At 42.3% G+C, this 20,582-nt stretch overlaps 1 protein-coding gene across 1 annotated transcript in view; it reads left to right on the top strand.

Moving 5' to 3' along the window:
* Window positions 1-1,163: 1,163 nt before the first annotated feature.
* The window catches only part of shisa8b (shisa family member 8b), a gene marked incomplete at both ends in the record, with an annotated part of 28,083 nt that continues 8,664 nt past the window's right edge, over window positions 1,164-20,582 (top strand). Inside the window, 2 exons of the mRNA XM_079183283.1 lie at window positions 1,164-1,792; window positions 12,898-13,022. Coding sequence (XP_079039409.1) covers window positions 1,164-1,792; window positions 12,898-13,022 — 754 coding nt within the window. The remainder of the gene's footprint in view (window positions 1,793-12,897; window positions 13,023-20,582) is intronic.

The raw sequence follows: 20,582 nt of genomic DNA, 5'->3' as shown, positions 1-20,582 counted from the left end.
AGATCTCATTTGGTTCCTGAACTGTTGCAGCGCTCAGTGCAGCCACACACACACACACACACACACACACACACATACTCTCTCGTATTCCATTTTTATCACACACACACACACACACACACACACACACACACACACACACACACACGCGCGCGCGCACACACAGCACACAGGGGTCTTGGCAGCAGAAGATCCTAACAGTCCTGGATCAGTCTGGACGTACGCCTGCCAGCGCAGACTGAGCAGCGCTTAAAGAAGAAGTGAAGAAGAAGAAAAAAAGAGGATAAGAGGAGCTTGTCGTTTAGTGTGTGTTGAATCCCCCGGATCGAGCCCCCAGCTGACGATGGAGAACACATGAGGAAGAGGGAGAGATCTGCGGGGGGCACTCAGGGGAAAAAATGCTGCCGAGTAAAGTTTGTGGATATTTCTAGAGGGAATTATTAGCCCTTGAACTTTGGGGAAGAGTCGCAGAGGACGGACGGCTGTGTGCAGATTGCAAAGAGAAAACGGTGAGAACGCATTCAGTGATTTTCAACACAAAATCCCCAATGACTTTAATTTGTTCATGTATCGCACTATTTAAAAAAAAAATAAGGAATTGTGATAACTTATTTTGTAGTTAAAAGCATGTTGGGCTATTTTTTATGCTTACTTTTCCATGATTTGGGCAAATAATCTACCAAATCATTTTTTAGAAGACAGCCGATTCTGCACATTTCATTTGCAATGAGTTGCTCTTTTGAATCTAAAAGGTCGGGTATTGATCACGTCTCATTGTATGGTAACAGTCCCCAATAGGGATTCTGACTGACCTGTTTAAAACATCCTCTACCCTCTTTTCATTATTGACTCAATAAGCTTGTAACATCAATAGAAACATCATTTATTTAATGATTCTCGCTAAAAATCCATTTTCTCTGAGTTTCTACAGGCACTTCTACAGTGCTGTAAATCAGTTTGGTTGTTTCCGTTAGTGCGTTCTCATGTATGGCTTGAGTCCCGATTTGCACCTCCAAAATAGGTTATCATAATGAAATACCTTCTACCCGATAATAGTAAAATAAATGCATCTGAAATTAATTTTCTTTATTGTCTCCAAACTTCTCTGTTTCCCGTCCAGAGCCTGCAGGTGGGACGTTGGACAGCAGGGCTCTACCAGCAGTATGGCGGACACCAACCCTTCCTCCTGCCACCTTCTCCTCTTCTTCCTCTTCTCCTTCATTATAACTCATCCTGCCCTCACCCAGGACCCATCCGTCACCGCGGTGACGGTAACCGAAGGTGACTCGATAATCGTCCCCACCACGGTGGCCAACCAGACGACTCCGAGCTACGTGGAGACCACTCAGAACTCTCCTCTGGAGACAGGGCTGTCCACTCCCAGCAGCGGCGGGGATGCGGACGATGAGGACTCCCTTCCCTCCGGCGGGACACGTTGCCAGGGTTACTACGACGTGATGGGCCAATGGGACCCGCCGTTCAACTGCAACGCCGGCGTCTTTATGTTCTGCTGCGGCACCTGCTTCTACCGCTTCTGCTGCCAGTTCCGGCAGCAGCGGCTGGACCAGAACATCTGCTCCAACTACGACACGCCCATCTGGGCCAACACCGGCAAGCCTGTGGCCACCATCACCGAGGGCCAGGACGACCAGGACCGGGACCGCACGCACCTCATCGTCTACATCATCTGCGGCGTGGTGGCCATCATGGTGCTGGTGGGCATCTTCACCAAGCTGGGCCTGGAGAAGAGCCGCGGAGGGAGTGGAGGAGGGCAAGCTGACCTCAACTCCAGGTGAGTAGCATGAGGCTGTGTGTATGTGGGGGGGGGGTCTGGAAATTATGACTTCAATCCAGCAGAAAATAGCCAAAAAATTGTAATACAAAGTGTACAAAGGTGCAGCTTCACGTTAACACACAACCTGCTTGCTTGGAGTTCACAACTTCCAACTGTAAATGTGTATCCGAAGGCTTACCGACATGTGTTGGCTTGTACAAACCGATCTCTTGGCCTTTTATAACAGATTCTCATTCAGAGATTCAGACTGATTAACTGAAAGAAAATGTTGGCAACATGGTATTTTAAGATAAAGCACTGTGATTTATGAGCCATGTCATTCTCTGAGTCACTGATCCGGTTGTGAATGAGACCATACCTGTAAGGTGTCTATACACACCATACTGCATATATCACACCCTTATTTTTGCTTTTTCTCATCATTTTTTAACATGTCTCTAATTTTGGATTTGTCTTTGTTTTTAATTTGTTGTGCCTGTTTCTTTCTTTCTCATCTTTTCCGTTTTCTTTTAATGCTTTTGTATTTCACCCCTTGTGTACCATTTGCTTTGCTTGTAAGCATGACTTCTATTTGAAATAAACATAAAGATGAAAAAAGACACATTGACCAAACCATTTTTGCTGCTGTAGTGTTAAGTGTTAGGTAGGTGTAAGCACTTTTGAAGAACAAAAGTCTTTGAAGTTCTCTACAAGAATTCCTTCCTTAAATCCTCAAGGTTCTTCAGTGAGCACACGTCAAATCACTCCTTAAATAAAAAGACAACAATCAATGGGCTCATTACATTTTGTCTCCATTTGCTGAAAAACGGATTATTTCCCACTTTAATGAACACACGACCTTCTGTATCGAAGATATTGAGCTTTTACAGTTTGGTATGTCAGTTTGATACACATTCAAGCACACATATGTAAACACACACTCCCGCTGCAGTCGGGCTAAATACTCAGTCCAGGGTTCAATCTGTTTGCCTCAGGAAATCATTACAGTAAACAGCGCACAGCATGTGCTCAAATCTCCCCCGCTTTCATCCACTAACCCTCTTAGCTGCATCTCCAATTCTTCTTCTTTCTCCGAGCTTCTTGTTTCTCTTCCGCGCATCCCCGTTTCATCACGTGCCATTTGTTCCTCTCATCCTGAGTTTCTTTGTCACAAGTCCTCTTCTCCGGCCTTCCTCCTCCGTCCCATTCTCCAGCTACCATCCATCCTTTCTGCTTTTCCTCTCTTGCAGCCTTCCTCTCTCCTTTCAGCCCCTCTAGCTGACTCACATCTTTATTCACTCCTCTCTTTCCTCTCCATCTCCCTCACCATCACCCCACAGGCCATCTCCCTCCTCTCCCAGTCAGTCTCCCATCTCACTCGTCTCTTCCCTCTCCTCCCCGTGCTTTCACTTATTTTGTTCAGTGGAGTCTTTTTTGCATTAAATGAGAAAGTGGACAACGTGGACAGCCACACTCTCCCCACCAAACCGCCATCGACCAGCATCGCTGCTTGTGTGTCTCCCATTAACCTGAGCCGCAAAAAAACTCATTCGGCGGATAACACACAGCCAGGATTACAATTTCCTGCAGGGTAGCACCTCACTGAAATAGAAACACTCCGGGTGCATAAACACCCTCCCTCCGTGAGCCCATCTCGACAGATTACCTCTCCTCCCCGCGATTAAACGAATTTCACCAAGATTACAGCTTTACCATTTCTGGACTGCTCTGCCTGCATGCTCATTTACTTATTAGCCCGCTGACATAAATCTCTGGTCCAAAAAGCGTACGTGCAACTAAGACCTCATGTACTGCACGCACTTCTCTGAGGTGAAATGCATCAATATGTACACACGCCCACTCACTTTAGAGTAGGAAGCACAAAAGGCAACTTTTCTGCACTCTGCCATGCACCTGCTCTTTCTGGGTGTCTCTTTCTTTTCTTCCCACTGACTTTCACTTCGTCTCCGCATCCTGCGAGGGGAGGATGATTAACACTCTGAAATCCCACCAGTTCTCCCAAATCAGCTTTTGAAAGTTAAAATTCAAAGTCATCCTCCTCTCGGATTACCCTCCTCCCACACGCACACCTTTTACTAATACATGAACCCAACCAAACCCCGGTTCATTGTGTTTGCATGCTGCACTGATCCTCAGACAACGAGGGGAACGGAGAGCGCCGCCTTTGGTCATAGGTGTCACCTCTAATGAAAGGCCTCAACTGGAGCGGGGCTGGCTTTACACCCAGAGAGTAAACAAACACAGATGACCTTCATGATTTACAGACGCACGCGCGCACTCGCAGTGATTTATAGTTCAATTAACAACAAGAATGATAGTAGTGGCATTTAGGTTTGCGTGAGCACGGTTGAGATCACCACAGTGAAGGGGTCAGGATAGCCAGGAGGCCAGATACACTACAAAACAATGTCCACCCAACACAAGTGGGAGAGGACCAATATGGTGGCAGCAGAGGTCATATGGTGTGTGAGAGAGAGAGAGAGAGAGAGAGAGAGAGAGCGAGTGTGTTAGTGTGGGCAAGTGAGTGCGTTCATGTATGTCTCTGGCCATTTGCGTGACCCAGCAGATGCTGTCAACAAACGTGTATTTCAAATATAATATAGTGCAAATATTTAAAAAAAATGTACTCACCAAGTACTAATGGTCAGGAAATCTGTTCAAACTGTATCAGTATGACCTCCAGAATTATAATTTTTACACTGAAAACAATGGTTTTTTGGAGATACAAGGTTTTCATCCACACCATAAGCGCATAGAGCTGTATGTTTTCACTGCATTTGAAAGTTGTGTGTGTGTGTGTGTGTGTGTGTGTGTGTGTGTGTGTGTGTGTGTGCGTGTGCGCCCGTGTTCGCAATACAGTGAGCTTTTTAGCCATTATGTTATGTAATGAAGGGCAGTGTCACTTAAAGGGTTTGACTGCTCTGCCCTGATTTAAGGCAGACAGATAAGCAATACTCAATACAGCGTGGGCAACCATATGGACCACAGCCGCACGCAACAACTGGGATCTCTTTTCCATTTCCCCCGCTTGCTTTGACACACACACAGTATACTGACACCAGGATATGGTGTCATGGTTAATATTGCAAGGGCATGATTGGCCTGTTGATGGGTTTTTTTTTAGTGACAGTTGAACAATTGGGGCATTTTTATTGAGCTGTAAAATGACTTTTGCACTCTATATATCATCACTTAAACAGAGCAACATTCAGAAACACTTCTTATAACCTCAGGATGTGTACTCACGTATTTTCTTGTTTCCACGTTCTCATAAAGCATGCTTTATAAAGGTTCTAAGAGATACTAACTAATACATGCCTTATAAATGAGCAATAAGCATTCAAAGCAGCAGCTTTTGGTTGTAGGAAATCTCTACGGCTGGTATTCATCCTCATCCAGTATAACTTGCTTTGTCTTTTTGACTGCTCTGTAATCTGTCTTGATGGCTTATTAGAAAGTGAGAAACTCATGACACTTTATAATGACACTCGTATCTGCAGACTTGATGATTTGTTAGAAGGCGATTAAGCCGTTGATAAAGGATCATGACTTTTGAATTAGACATCAGATCTGCAGTTACATAAGTTGATTCCATTACCACAATCTGCAGGCGGCTGCGATAATGGCGGTTCAAGTTAAGAACTTCTTAATAAATGTCGGGATGGTCTGAATAATTCCTGCACGATAAATGAAAGAGCTAGACAAAAACAACAGCAAGGCGAGTTAAACTAGAAGATGATGCACGACAGCCAGAGGGATTTTTCACAACCTGGCAATGTTAAACCGGTCATTATGAATGGCTGACTACTGATATAGCATTAATAAATCATTAATAAAAGCCACTCCAACACATATTCACTCCCAACTCGTCAAATGCCGGCACTTGGCTCGTGGCCCTACTCTATGACGATCTACACCGCCCTAGCATTACTTTTTGTTGTGGCAGTTTCCACCTGTTACATGACTAGTGTCTTTTCAAAATAAACTTACGTCTTCACAGGAAGTTAGGTTACGAAGAAAAACTAATGACTTACTAATGACTCACGTCACTACCGACTGATTAACAACTCAACGAGTCAACTTGTATCATTTACTTTTAGTTTCTCACGGGACATGAACAGCGGCCCCCTGGACGTGAGTCTAGTGTTTGTTTGAGAAATCCACGGCCCCTCCTGCCCATCCTGAGTGGATGATCGCACTCTTTATACGTCAGTTGTTCTGACCGTCTAATAATGAGGCAGGCGGGTTTTAAACTGGAGTTCATTAAAAGCCTGATTTCTCTATCAGACGCCAAGGGTCCTTGACCAACCTTCACCATTTGAAAAGTTGAGAGTGAGATCGGGTTGACAACTCAACTAATGAACGTTTACAAAGTACGTCTTCTTAGAAAATGGCGGCAAAATGTATTTCCTGTTTTTGGGAACAAGATAGAGACACTGCAGTATTGCTATCAATGTGAATTGCAAGGTTATCCTATTCTAGTGACAGAGAGCAGAAATTGAGTCTGAAGTCTCCAACGGCCCAAAACAATGATCATGATGTGACCATAGGCTCCAACAGGTTACGTGTAATAGCCTTTACATGTGAAAACTCCATGCAACATCTTATATCCAAAGTAAATCAAGAAAAATGCTCATTTCCAGAACTCTTTTCCATTTATTTATAATTCACAGATATTTTATAAACTTTTGAAAGCCTTTTTCTGAAACATTGTTTATTTCTGCTCCTTGCATAACATACGGCTCACTGACAGATAGTACGTATGCATGTTGGAACACACACGAGCATCAACGAACTTAAGAATGCGCACATCTATTGGGCTATTCTACTTCTCTGATAAGCTCCACCTCTCTGTTGTCGCTAGCTTCACTGCCACCACCTCTGGTTTTGGGAGAGGAAAAAAAAAAAAAAGACACTCCAGGCAGGATGCAAATCACACCAGTGTGAGCCCTAAATATCTGCCGTGTGAGAAAACACAAAGTGAAAAAAGACAGAAGTTTTCAGTGAGTTTCCTCAAAGTATCCTCCTCCACTGCTCTACTTTCTCAGCTCCCCTCAATCTCTCCTGCCTTCCGATTACCTCCAGGGTTGAGCTGTCACTCTCCATCACCTCTCACCTGTCACCACTATGCGTGTGAGCATGTCTGCATGCATGTGCTCTTGCTACTAAACGTATTGAAGTGTGCACACGTGTGCGCCTGCGTCACCACTCGCCACAATTCCGCCCAAAAGTGAAAGGACATTAAGTTGACAGCTTCCTGGCTGTATCAGATGTGACAATTCTCCCCCTCCAGTTGTCTTACCTTCCTCATTGCTCCTCTTGCTCCTCCTTAGTGCTGTGGGCTTGACTGGGACCACACACACACTTAAATGTGGGTCAACGCCCACTGACTCAAGGGTTTGGCTATATGTGCTGTCTCGGTTTGTCTTTGTGGTTTGTCTGTTTATCAGGGTGAAGCGAAATGGTTGAAAAGTTGGGAAGATCGGCAGCTTTTTTTCCCCCCATCGTATCTTGAGGTGGCATTTCCATGTAAAATAGCTAATTCCAAGATAAACATTTTGTCTGTCACAGTCAAATTCATATCAGTCAAAAGTGAAGTTCACAGGAGCAGCAGACACACAGTGAGTTGGCCCCTGTAGCTCCATTTCATCCTTCTCCCAAACTTATAATGGGCCATCTGTCTACAGCTTCAACTAAGCATGAAACCCAGATAACTATGTAAGCTACTTGAAAACTTTTAATTTAGCACAAAACTGCATTTCTTCAATTTTCAAGTTGGCTGAATAAAGAAAATTCACTTGGCAGTCTCTGTGCCAGAGGGAAAGGCTAGAAGTTAGCTCATTAGCATGAGAACAAAACCACTCAGATGGTACCTGCATCAAACATCGGAATAATACCTACGTAAGACTATATAGGGTACTTGAGAAATAAGAAAAATCAGTTTCTTTCATTATCAAGGTGGCCAAAAAACAAAACACGTGCAACCTTTGTGCTGGAGGGGGAATTAACAAGTTAGCTCGTTAGCATTAAACCCAACTGCTCGAGATGCCGTCTGCATCTAAAAACTGAACAATAACACAGATAATTAAATCCACATGACAGACAAATCCACACAGATGCTACCGGCACCTGCACAGTTCAATAGCAGCACAAAAACAACATAGGCTTCTGGATCACTAATGAATGACAATAGAACCACGTTTGTTTTATTTTCAAGGTGGCTGAAAAAATATCACATTGCACACAGCAACCTTTGTGCGTAAAGGTGCAGTGTGTGGGATTTGGCGGCATCTAGCAGTGAGGTTGCAGATTGCAACCAACTGAAACTTCTCCTGTGTGCCAAACGTGTGGGAGAACGTCGTTGGCCGACACGGTGATGTAAAACCGCGGACGGCCCTTTCTAGAACAAGTGTTTGGTTTGTTCATCCTGGGCTACTGTAGAAACATGGCCGTCGATGCTCCACATGTAGATATAAACGGCTCATTCTAAGGTAACGAAAACACAAAGGAAAACACAAAGAAAACACAAAGAAAACATGAAGGTGATTATACCCTAAAGAAAGCATGCTTAACAATATTATATTCCATTTCTGCCAATAGATCCACGAAGTGCTACACACTGTTCCTTTAAGAGGAAGGCTAGTTAAGAGAAGATACAATAAAATTAGATAAGATTAGATTTCAGATGTCGCAGCAGCACAAAGACAGAAGCACAGATACATAGAGAAGTAAAAGAATAATAAAATAAAATGTAAAAATAAGATACGATACAATAAGAATAGAATTAAATATATACAAGAGCAATTAAAGACAAAGTTACCGCACAAAGTGACAAGTTACGAGTTTCACATGTCGGCTCTTTTAGAATAAAACCACAACCGCTCAGACTCAGACTGCATCTAATAGCTGCACATTAACACACATACTGTAGCTATGGAGGCTTCTTTAAAACTGAAAAATCACCATATGTGTCACCATTAATCCTGTTTGTCACACAGATGATAACACAGCTCTCTACATGTCTATGAAATGAGCAGTCACATGTAAATGTAGGTGTAAATGCCTCATCGCGTCCAATGCGTTTTGCAGCAGTTAAATGACAAAGAAAATGCATGAAAAGCATGTTTGACTTAATTTATTTGGTGCACAAATTGTTCTCTCACTTCAATATTCTACACATTGGTAGATGTACTGTAATCTTGATTTAACATTAGGCATCTAATCACATTCACTCTCCTTTTAAATGTGATGTCGATTGTTTAGCAGCATTACTTTGGAGAAAACGATCGCACCTAAAATACTCATGATATGAGACCACATGGCAGACATGGCATGAGAAACATCTAAAAGCAGAACTACCCAACCCACTGCAGAAACACAAAACTACTTATGTGTGCAGGCTTTTGTACGTATGTACGTGTGTGTGTGTGTGTGTGGTGTTTAAGAAGCCAGCTGTCATCTTCTCACTCTATCAGTAATCGTCAGCGACAGCGAAACTGGCTTTAACGGTACCTTTGATGAAAAGAGGGAGCGATGAGTGACACGAGAGCAGTGACAACAGAGGGGGAATAAAGAGATTGTGACACGGAGATATCTGCCACAGTCGTTTTACTTTTTCAGTGGATTACCTAAACGCTTTTTTGCTTTTATAGATGAATCGCATGAAAGAGGGTGTCTTAAAACTGGAGAGTCCCCAGAAGAGTCCAGCGGAGAGACATCACTGTTCTGTTCCCATGTGTGTGTTTGCGGTGACAGACAGTGTACATCACTAAAATAGTGACTTTTATCCGTCAGTGTGTGAACAAACAACTTTAAATTTAAGTGGTAGTGATAAAATGGAATATTTGTGAGAGTGCATCCGCTTGTGAGGATCAATAATGTGTGCAATAATGCATAAATAGGACAAGAGGATGCACAGGAAACATGCAATGTATGTCCTGGATGTATAGATGTGTGTATCCAGCCAGGACATTTTTTACATAAGAGTACTGAATGGAGTCACTCTGCAGAGAGACGGAGAGTTGGAATTCTCTGTTTGGAGAGTGTCTGTAACATCACTTGGTACTAATCACAGAGTGTGTGTCTGAGTAATTGATTGTTACAGGACATTAGCACAGTCTCGTCTCAATGTGGCTCTAATGTGATAAGAGAACATTCGAGGTAGCGATGATCCAAAACGGATCTCGGGCACATCTCTGTAGCGTAACGTGTTTGAGAGTTGTGGGAGTAAGTAACCTGAAGGTTACTCATGGAAATATTTACACATCATAGAGTTGATAACGTTTTTCCCAGCGACAGAGAATTCTCTGTCACAGAAAAACAGGAATCGCTTTTGCAGAAATTGCAGCCCACAACTTTTGGAAATGCAGTTTCAAATATTTGCTCGTTTCATTTTTCTAATCACACCTGCACATTAGCAGAGAAAAAGAAGATTGTTTCAGAGTCTCGGAGTGAGCTCTGCCTGAGAGTCTCAATTCAGGGCAACAAAGTCCCTCATACTTGGCTTGGACTCATAGCATGAACTGGATTTCAACTGTTTGCAATAATCCGTCCAGTTTGACGATGTTTCGTTGAAATATTTCGGGGGCTGGAAAAAGAATGTGCATGTAGACTGAATGATGAGAACCGGTTGGATTTGTGGTAATTCTTGCAACTGTAAGGTCACAAAATTCTAGAGGACTGATTACAGTTACATTTTTCTAATGTGTTGAGACGTCTTTGTGGTCTTTGGAGAAATGTGCAATTTTTGGAATTTTGGTGAAAGAACTTAGAGGTAAATGGACATAAGATGACAAAAAAAAAGCAGCAACAGGATGACAAATTGTAATGACATCATGAGGGTATTGACGGTAAATGTATTAACAAACCTACACCTCATTCATACCACCACTGATTTAGGCTTCACCCACCACAGGATAATTCTGTCAATCCATCCCACCCTGCAAGTCTTAATCTTTTAACCAGCTGCACGGCCATCTTCACTCTTTCAAAGGCATCCGCAGAAACTCTCCTGGAGCTCAGCCAACGCTCCATAAACACTACATGGCCCGGAGACAGGTGCCGTTTTTTGTTGCAGATTAAAAGTCCAAATCAGCAAGTTGTTGTTTGAGCGGCGAGCCAAGAGAAGAGTGCGCGGAGGCCCGAGGCTCTGCACACCAATGAGTCAGAGAGGGGATGAGGAGCAGAGAGAGGGACTGGAGGAGAGGAAGACAAACGATATGGTATAAAGAGGGAGAGGAGAAGGAGACAGAATTAGGGCTGAGTTTAGGTGAGGAGGGGGCAGAGAGAGAGAGAGAGAGAGAGAGAGAGAATAAGAAGACTGAATGGAAAAATAATTGAAAACTCAAGAAAAAGGGAGAAAAAGTGATTTAAATCAAATTAAAAGGAATAGAGATTGTTTTTTTTGGCGCAATGCATGTGTTTAGAAGGTGACAAATTCACGTCATAATCTAATACACACACACACACACACACGTATGCAGAGTGCGTATAAAAGGATTCACAATAAGATGATTAAGATCTGCATTGATTTGAATGAATGAATATAATTATTTCGTTACAAAATAGCTTTCCTCAAATAGAGTGTAACTCATAAATGATTGATTTTTGAGTCTAATTGCTTTTTGTAATCTATCTTTTTGGGGTGTTCACCCTCCTTTGACATTTCTCATCTAGTAACTTTATACTTTAGTGATTTATTACAACCCAAGAATATGACCAGAAATACACCCTTCATTGTTAAAAGTGGATTACTCCTTTAAACTGGTCTCGGGGGGGTCAAATACTGAAGGTCATGCACGAAAAACACTCACACAAACTGTACACACACACGTACCATTTATCGACATGACGTACCTGTGGCTGATGAAACAAGCATGATTATGATATCTGACGCTGAAATGGCCTCATTCCACCACCGATGTCCCTGGAGGAGGCACGCTCTGTGGCACCGTTGCTCCCAGAGATCATCACGCACACAAATACTTTGTGGATGATCAGAGACGAGGCCAGAGGGGCTCACTTTTCTATTTGGCAGGTTGAGTGTGAACAAGCTGCCCCCGGCTGTCGTTGTCAGGTCGGTCACATTCTAGGTCAAGTGTGTTTTGTGCACCTGTACATATCTGTGTGTATGTGTGTGTGTGTGTGTGTGTGTGTGTGTGTGTGTGTGTGTGTGTGTGTGTGTGTGTGTGTGTGTGGTGGAAGGAGCTAAACACATGAGCTTCGTTAGTGAAACAGAGGCACCAGTGTTTGAATTATTGATCAAGGGAGTGAATACCATCAACACCGTAAATTCAGCAAATGCACAGGGAGCAGAAATGTGTTTATTTAAAGTGGTGAGTATGCCTCTCTGTGTGTGTGTGTGTGTGTGTGTGTGTGTGTGTGAGATGCTGTCACTCTTGCATTCCTTGCATCCAACCACAACAAGCCCCGAGTCCAAACATGACCATATTGCAGGAAATCTTGCCCGTATGTCGCTCTGCTAAAAGGCCGCCAGTCAAACACAGCTGACTGGAATTTATCGTAGAGGACACACAGAAATAAACACACACACACACACACACACACACACACAGCTTGAAAAATGAGCCACTTTCAATGAAAATGTGTGGTAATGAAAAAAGCATAAACTGACAAAACTACACCCAGTAATTCAGGATGTTGATTGTGTAATGTGAGAGGAAAACAATACCTTGATTCCCTTCGGTTTCATGAAAAAGAAATGCACACATTCAGACACCTGTACAGTTCAAAACCTTTCAACTGGGATGAGAGGATGTTCTGTAAATGTAGTGCTTGATAGCAGGTGCAGGTGTGTGTGTGTGTGTGTGTGTGTGTGTGTGTGTGTGTGGGTGTGTGTGTTTCTGTCAGGGGACCAACTATACACATCTGGATACCAGATGATGTTTGTTACTGACAGACGGATCAAGCTGTGCAACGACTCAACAACATAATATTTGTTTTATTTTCAAGTTGAAGGATGATATGAATTAATGGGGGGTTTTGTGCCCCCCTCCCCCATCTTCCTCATTTTTAAGCAAGTAATCAGTGCTCAGACAACACTCATTTACGTTCAGTGTGCGTGTGTGTGTGTTGGCCTCTAGGACACTGACAGACCTGCTGAAGCAGCAGGGAGGTGAGGTGAACTCGGTGGAAAACGCCGCGGCCAATTCGCCCAACGGAGAGAGAGCCAACGGCATTTCATCCAGGATGCTGCGCAGTAGGAGTGGTGAGTACTGAGAGTGAGCGTGTACACACACACACACACACACACACACACACACAGGTAGCTTCAGGGTAGCAAACAATATACTATCAGTGTATCTTAAGTATAGGAAACCTGCATGAGACAGAAGAGAATTCTATCCATCCATTATCCAAACCCGCTCACCGCGCGGTTTATCAATTCCAGCCTGATGTGAGCTGAGATATTCAGGAGTAAAACATATTGTACAGACAGACAACCATTCATAATCAAACAAAATGCTTGCATACATATCCAACAGATTTTTTATGTTATTTTATTGTCCTTGTTTAAGACATATTATTTCTATGACTGATGATGACAAAAAGTCAAATCATCTCCAGCAGAAAGTTTTAAATGTCGTCTCCATTCAGGATCTCGATGTAAATGCAACTGTATCAAGAACACTGGTGATTACACTTCATGAACTTAAAAAAAAGAAAAAAGCCTTAAAGTGTAAAAACAACAACCTGATTGTTTTGAGAAAAAAAAAGGTCTTTACCAACGCAACCAGACAGAAAGAAAACTCTCAGAGCTCCTTTGAGAAAGTAGGGAAGAAAGTGAAAAACACATCACTGGCTACTGCTGTTCCCCAACAGAATTGAGACAAACACATATATCCTTACAACACATAATGCAACACAAACAATCTTTGGAAAACAAGAGTTCTTCCAGTCTGTCAGGTTTTTTATTCCGAGTGTGTCCCGTAAACTCACGTCTCATACTCAGAAATTCTTGCTAATCCAGTACACATGCGCGCATTTCTCGCGTACACCCAATCCACATACCATGCAGTGTGAACACACATACTCAATTTCACAGCATACTTAGTAGTATGAATAGTATGTTAGTATGCCATTGCAGACACAGCCCCAGACTACATTTCCTGACTCTAAGAGATGAGATTAAAATCTTTTAAAAACACCCAGAGCTCCCAGAAACAGGAAGCTGCCACTCGTTTATTGTGCAGCTATACATAAAATCCTACACCATTGAAGTAAATCAGTTTCTTTGCTGCAAAATACATTTTGCAGCAGCTGTAAACAACTGTGCGAGACCTCCCTTTCATTTTAAGCTATTTATTTATTTATTTTTGTCCTGCTGGCTGTTGTGTGGACATCTCTTCAACATCAAACACACACGACTTCACTCAGATCCAAGGCGTTTTATGTCTATTACACATTGTTGGAACTGGCAGGTGAGACTTATTTAGGGAGGGCTGAGGGGAGAGGACTGAACAATAGAGCATCTTCATCTGTAAGTAGAACACATACTTGCTGCACATGCAACACACAGACACTGATTAATTAGTATGTTAATATAAGCAGGCTGCACCCCTACAGGCAGCATGTGCCATTTCCCATACATTCTTTATGCACGCAGGCACTCGCCACTCTTTAGTATGTTCAGAGCAAGAGCCGTAATAGTTTATAATGTTTGTTGTTTAATTTGGTCATGCAAAAGACCAACTCACTGTGCATGTGTGTGCCCATGTGTATGGATTAGTATGCGTGGTGAACATGTCAGTGCGCATGGGTGTGAGTGTCAGAGGGATAGGAGAGGGGTGTGTTTGATCCCCCGCCCCCCGCTGGGTGCATCTCTCATCTCTTGCTATGCAGAATTTCACACCCTGCTAATGACATGATATGACGCACTACATGTGGTGGACGCTTGTAATGGTAAAATATGTATTAAGTATAATAATGGTAAAATATATTTTAGTATCTTGGGATGTTTTGAAAGATGTTGTTCTACTGATGGGAAAGTACAGAGATACAGGAAAAGATCACTGCAGTCCTACAGAGGTATTTAATTAGTTCATGAAACCAATGTCCTATCTTCCAAAGTTGTTCATATGCACACACGAGAAGAAGATGAAAGGAAACATTGTTTCTGACCTCTGTATGAAACTGCCTCCCTGTTGAACGCACCTGGAAGACTCAAAACAATGAGCAGAACAAATCAACCCGTGTCCAAAAACCTATACTCCCTTTTCCCCCTTCCTTTCATGTAACTAAAGGCGTGATTTCTAGTATGCATAAAATATGATGTGCCTTGTACTTCGTTGACAGTGGTCTGCACAGTTCACTGAGATACGTGTCTGTGTGTCCGCTCTCCTGCTTGCAAGAATTAAATTGACTCTTACTACTTTGAGCATTCATCAGACTCTGTTTATTTAATCAACTCTTATCCCGCATCTACATAGAAATATTCCACAACACGCTTCAAAGTGAGCGTGTCATTGATCATATTCAAAAGGGCAAGCAGATTCATGAGCTGGAACCAACATTTAAAAAAAAAAAACATTTTTAAAAAGGGGAAATGTGCGACACCAGCAGCAGCTTTATTGTTTCATCTCCTGAGTAACTGTGACCAGAGAGTTTGGACAGTAAGAAGCACAAGTTCTATATCAAGTTGGGATGGAGTGAATAGAAAAAGGGAGTTCGGTGACTGGTCTGTAATCCTCAGACACTACAGAATTTCACAGTTATCAAATCATGAATATTAATGGTCATGGATGAGCTCAGCAGCTAACATGATCTCTACTGGCTGTGATGAAATGAGCTGCTTGTTATGTTTGCTTGAAAACAATATCTACAGAATCTTGTGTCATGTCGGCCACTGCTGCTAGTCAAGATAAAATCCAAAGCATGTACGGCGGCTGTCCACAGAAAATGTGTAAATTATGTCTGTAAATTTGGTATGGTAGGATTTATACAGGTACCATTTGGATTCCGGGGAGGTTGGGAACGTTGCTTGACTCGTTACACTTTACTCTTTGAAAAATGAACTGTTATTTTGCTCATACAGTTTTACTCAATGGCAAAGTGAATAAGTTACATTAATCATGACTTTACTCTACATTTTGGAGGTATTTACTGACCATATACAGCAGGGGTGGCCAACCAGTCAGAGACCAAGAGCCACATGTTTTACTGTGTTACCGCAAAGAGCCACATCATACACATGGGCACACATGAACATCACCCTATCCCTTCCTCACACACACACATATCTTTGCTCAGCCAGATTTATTGTAAATGTCACACACCAATATGATAATGACAGAAATTGACTCCTAAGACCACAGGCCAGTCATTTTCAACAATGAACATTGTGTACACTGTCTCATACAGACAAACTCTCAGTTCAACCAAGTCCACAAACAAAAATATAATAATTTACAATAGTGTTTTTCTTTTACTATGCATGTTACTTAGTGGGACTTCTGGCATTCCTTGCCTTGAACAATCCTCTTCAAATCTGGCTTGTATTCCGTTGTTGCCACTCGAAGCAATTCTTTCACATGGGTGTCAGTCAGAACAGATCGATGCTTTGATTTCACGTGTTTCAGGGTAGAAAACACAGACTCGCAGACGTATGTTGACCCAAACATTGACCGTATCTTAAGCGCAGCCCGTTTGACATTGGGGTATTTTTTCATTGGCACACTTTTCCAGAACTCAATGGTCCCTTCCCTTAAAGCAGGTTTGAGTTGGTCCTCCTCACAAAGATCGATCATCTCCAACTCAGCCGCATCCTCATCTGTGACTAGCGGGGCTTTCAAACAGTCCGTCTCGGCGTTAAATGGGTCGACGAGGAACGTAATCTGTGGCCGCACATGCGCGTTTGACGAAAATACCGTATTTAACTCAAGCGAAGCGAACACGAACATTAAAAAAACACAAATACAAACTTCGATATGAACGTAAGAGCCGCATGAAACCGGGCAAAGAGCCGCATGCGGCTCGGGAGCCGCGGGTTGGCCACCCCTGATATACAGCTAACAATAGCTTAACTCTGTTGATTTCTGACATACCAACCGTGTAGCGCAAGTTCACGATTAGCTCAAAGTTCAGTTCTCACAGATTCAAATGAATTAGTTCACGTTCATAGTTCATATATACAGTGTGTAGATAACTACATTACTGTTTACATTTAGTTTATCCATTTGAAATAATTATATATATATATACACAGTATATATATAACTTTATTTTATATTTGATGTATGTTTGTATTTAATCCTTATATTCTAACACTAATTTAGGCTTTAGATTCTCATTTTGCTTTTACTCGTATAATTTTATAAATTCATTGCCAACGACTTCTTCATTTTAATTGTTGTGCGTATGACGTATGATAATAAAGAGCTTCAAACTTGAAACTAGTCTCAAAACCTGTGCAGAGAACATGGCCTCATTTCATGAGTGGAACAGGTCTGGAATGAGCGTGAGCTCGACCCTCCATGCTTGAACACCCGCATGCCGGTCCACTTGACTCAAGGTGGACTTTGAGGTGGGGATGGAATAGACAGTGGCTCAGGTCTCCAATCCCTGGATTGCACTAGTCGGACCGGTGTTGTATCAAATTCCGTTTCCCCATCAATTTGCGTTTCCTACCTAAACCTAAACCAACCCTTATCCATACCCTGAGGGGGGGGGGGGGGGGGGGGGTGCTATAAATTTAAGAGGAGGAAAACACTATTCGCCCCCTCTAAAAACTACTTCTTTTCGAGTATATCCCGGCCAACATATAATTACAACAACTTTGCAGTTACCAGAGAGTGTATTTCTCCTCTTTTGTTAGAGACCTGCTGCCTCCCCACACCTCTAACCTCTGCACCAAGCTAAAATATAGGACAGACTGATATCAACCCTCCTTTAAACTAATTACTGATTTTCTAAATCTCATTACAAAACAATATATAAATCACATCACTGTAAGTTGTTATTGCATTATAGCCCACTCTCCTCCACTTTCTCTTGTTTTCTCTGTCTCTTTCCAAATAATTACTACATGTTGGCTTTTCAGTGACTCCTACACCCTTCCATGTTTTCTTCATCCCCCTTTTCTTCCTGAGCTCACTCCAGCTGTTCCTCCTGTTGCTGCCCTCAAAAAGGGTTTAAGGGATATTTAGTTGTCAACAGTGCACTGGGAATATTTAAATGTCCCACCGCTGAGATCCACCGACTGCTTGGGGATTGACATGATCATCCAGCAGCCTCTGCGGGGCCAGACGTCCTATACTGCATGTTTTTTCAAGTGCATGGTGGAGTCTTGCAATGAAGCCAACATGTGGCAGAAAACGACAAAGTAAATGTTGGCATGGGACACGAGTGAGTCCACTTCTTAATGTGAAGTGACAGTGTAGCGAAAGGGAGGGGACCTGGCAGAGAAATCAGTGATGATATTGATGCTAATGAGTTTTACATCCATGCACATTAAACTCTCTTCTTCCGAGAGCGGGAAAATGTCCACTGGCTGTTTGCGATCCATAAAAACTGAAAGTTAGTTCAAAATACTTACTTTGTCTGAAGACTCTGTTGTATAACACATCTCCGGAAAAAACGTCTACACATTGAATTGTTTTTGGTCAAAGCACGGTTTGAAGAAAACTCCCAGATTGACCTTTGAAGGTCATCACATCATGAACCACCTCCCACCAGTACAAGAGTTGCAGGAATCTTTTTGCTTCCTTTGTCTCAGATACCGAGACTGTGAATTTAAGGTGGCGCACGCTGTATGATTACTCTGCAAATGCAAAACATTCCCTAATTGAGCTACGGGACAAAGTGGAACACTAAATAGATTGCCTGGGCAGAAAACAGATGAACAGTATTGGTTTTTCCATAGTAGACAAGATGGCAGACAGAGACCTTTGGAAAAAGTAATGCTCTTCACACACAACAGTAATTAAACACATTTCAAATGGTTGGAGGCAAGTGTTAAAAGGCCTGCTGCCATTCGCTCTGTGGCTGTCATTCTCTTTAATGCCAGACTATGTAACTTTAGATTAAAAGAAATGACAAAGTCTTCCTCGTACAACTGAAAAGTTTCATTCAGAAGCAATAAAACACTCCGTTGCTAAATTCAACACACTCCATTTGGGTTTTGCTGCCGCAGCCTTAGCTTGGTCTGGTATGACCAATAGCTTGTGGTGGCTAATGTTAGCTAAAGCTAATGTTAGCAAACTTTAGATTGTTGTGTAACAATGACCATTCTGAGTCAGTTAACCTACTTCGTAACTCTTCCGTATACTTTATAGGACGTTACAAGATGCTTTAGCATTCGCATTTACTATTATCCTGTAGTTGTTACAGTGGCAACAGTGAAACAAAGTTACGTGGGCTCGCTGCAAAGACAGTGAAATAAAAAAAATACTTTTCTATCCTGTGGCCTGTGTTGATTATTCATATCTTGTTAGATGCTAAATGTGTGTCAACATTTTTTTTTAGTTTGTTTACGTCAAAATTCTTGTCTTTAACGGGTAGATATGCCAAAAAGTGAGAAATCAGAGCTTCTATTTTTTTATATAGTTACATGTGCCAAAAAAGGAGGCAAATGTTTGGCCTAAAAGTCTCCAACAATTATGACTCATTGAAGAAAGAAAGCTTGAAGCAAAAAGCGATGACCTATTTATCAAAGACGACTGCAGCAGTAGCATGACCCAGTAACAAATCACTCTTCCTAACACAAACTTCACCTTTTTTCTTACTCAGCTGTCAGAAGAGTTGCTTTTTGAGTGCTAGACTCCTCCAAAATGTTTTCCTGCACTCTCAACTCTTCCCCGGGGTCATGAGAGACAAACTACTTATTCTTGTAAATTATTTATCTCTGTTTGAATCGTCGATTGTTCCGACAAAAGGCATGTGTACGACCAACTCAGCAGATCACATGGCACAGAGCGAGGATTATTAAGTGCGTAGGGGTGGGAGAGGATTGTGTTCTTCTGCTCTGACTCTGCTGCGGTAAATGTTGATGCACACAGACTGTCACATACGGTCTCACTGATGACAGACGCACATACGCACTCTGGCTTTCTAGCTTTATTCTCTGCACTTAAGGCTGCTTATTTGTACCGTCACTCTCTCTCTCTCTCTCTCTCTCAGAGACATACGGGGACGTTCACATTTCATCTTGGTGATGATAGACACCACGCAATGCACTCTTTCCTTTGTCACTTTCCCCACGGCACTTAAGACTTGCTTTTGTGTATCGTTTCACACACAAATACACGCTCGGAGATGCACATTCATACACAAAATACGCACCATGTTCAGAAACACATGTTGACCTCATTGGCTTTCTTTGTGTTTCACGGTCATGAGCACTCACAATAGAATGCCAGTGCCAACAGCAGGCGGATATGTATATAGGTGTATGTGTGTGTGTGTGCGTGTGTGTGTGTGTGTGCGTGTGTGTGTGTGTGTGTGCGCGAGAGACAGAGAAAGGAATCCCATTTCATCAAAAAAGTTCTTTAACTACTCCTAAAAACTTAAACTCTTGTTAAGTTGCTGACCTGAATATGAATCTAAATCTAAACGTCTCACCATCATTAGTGCTTCTGCTAAACCTCAGTATATTCCAGACAAGCTGGAAACAAAATATCCAGCACAGTGTGGAATATTACTGTTATTTTATTGATAACCTAGCATTTCACATGATGACAGAAAGATATATCCTTCTTTTCATCCAAAAAATCCCTGTTAATCAGAGAATGTCCGCATTGTATTCTTTTCTTGTCTATTTATACTTCTTCTA

The sequence above is a fragment of the Pholis gunnellus genome (genome assembly GCF_910591455.1).
Source record: "Pholis gunnellus genome assembly, chromosome: 21".
NCBI classification, from domain to species: domain Eukaryota; kingdom Metazoa; phylum Chordata; class Actinopteri; order Perciformes; family Pholidae; genus Pholis; species Pholis gunnellus.
This window is presented reverse-complemented; position numbering and strand designations above follow the sequence as displayed.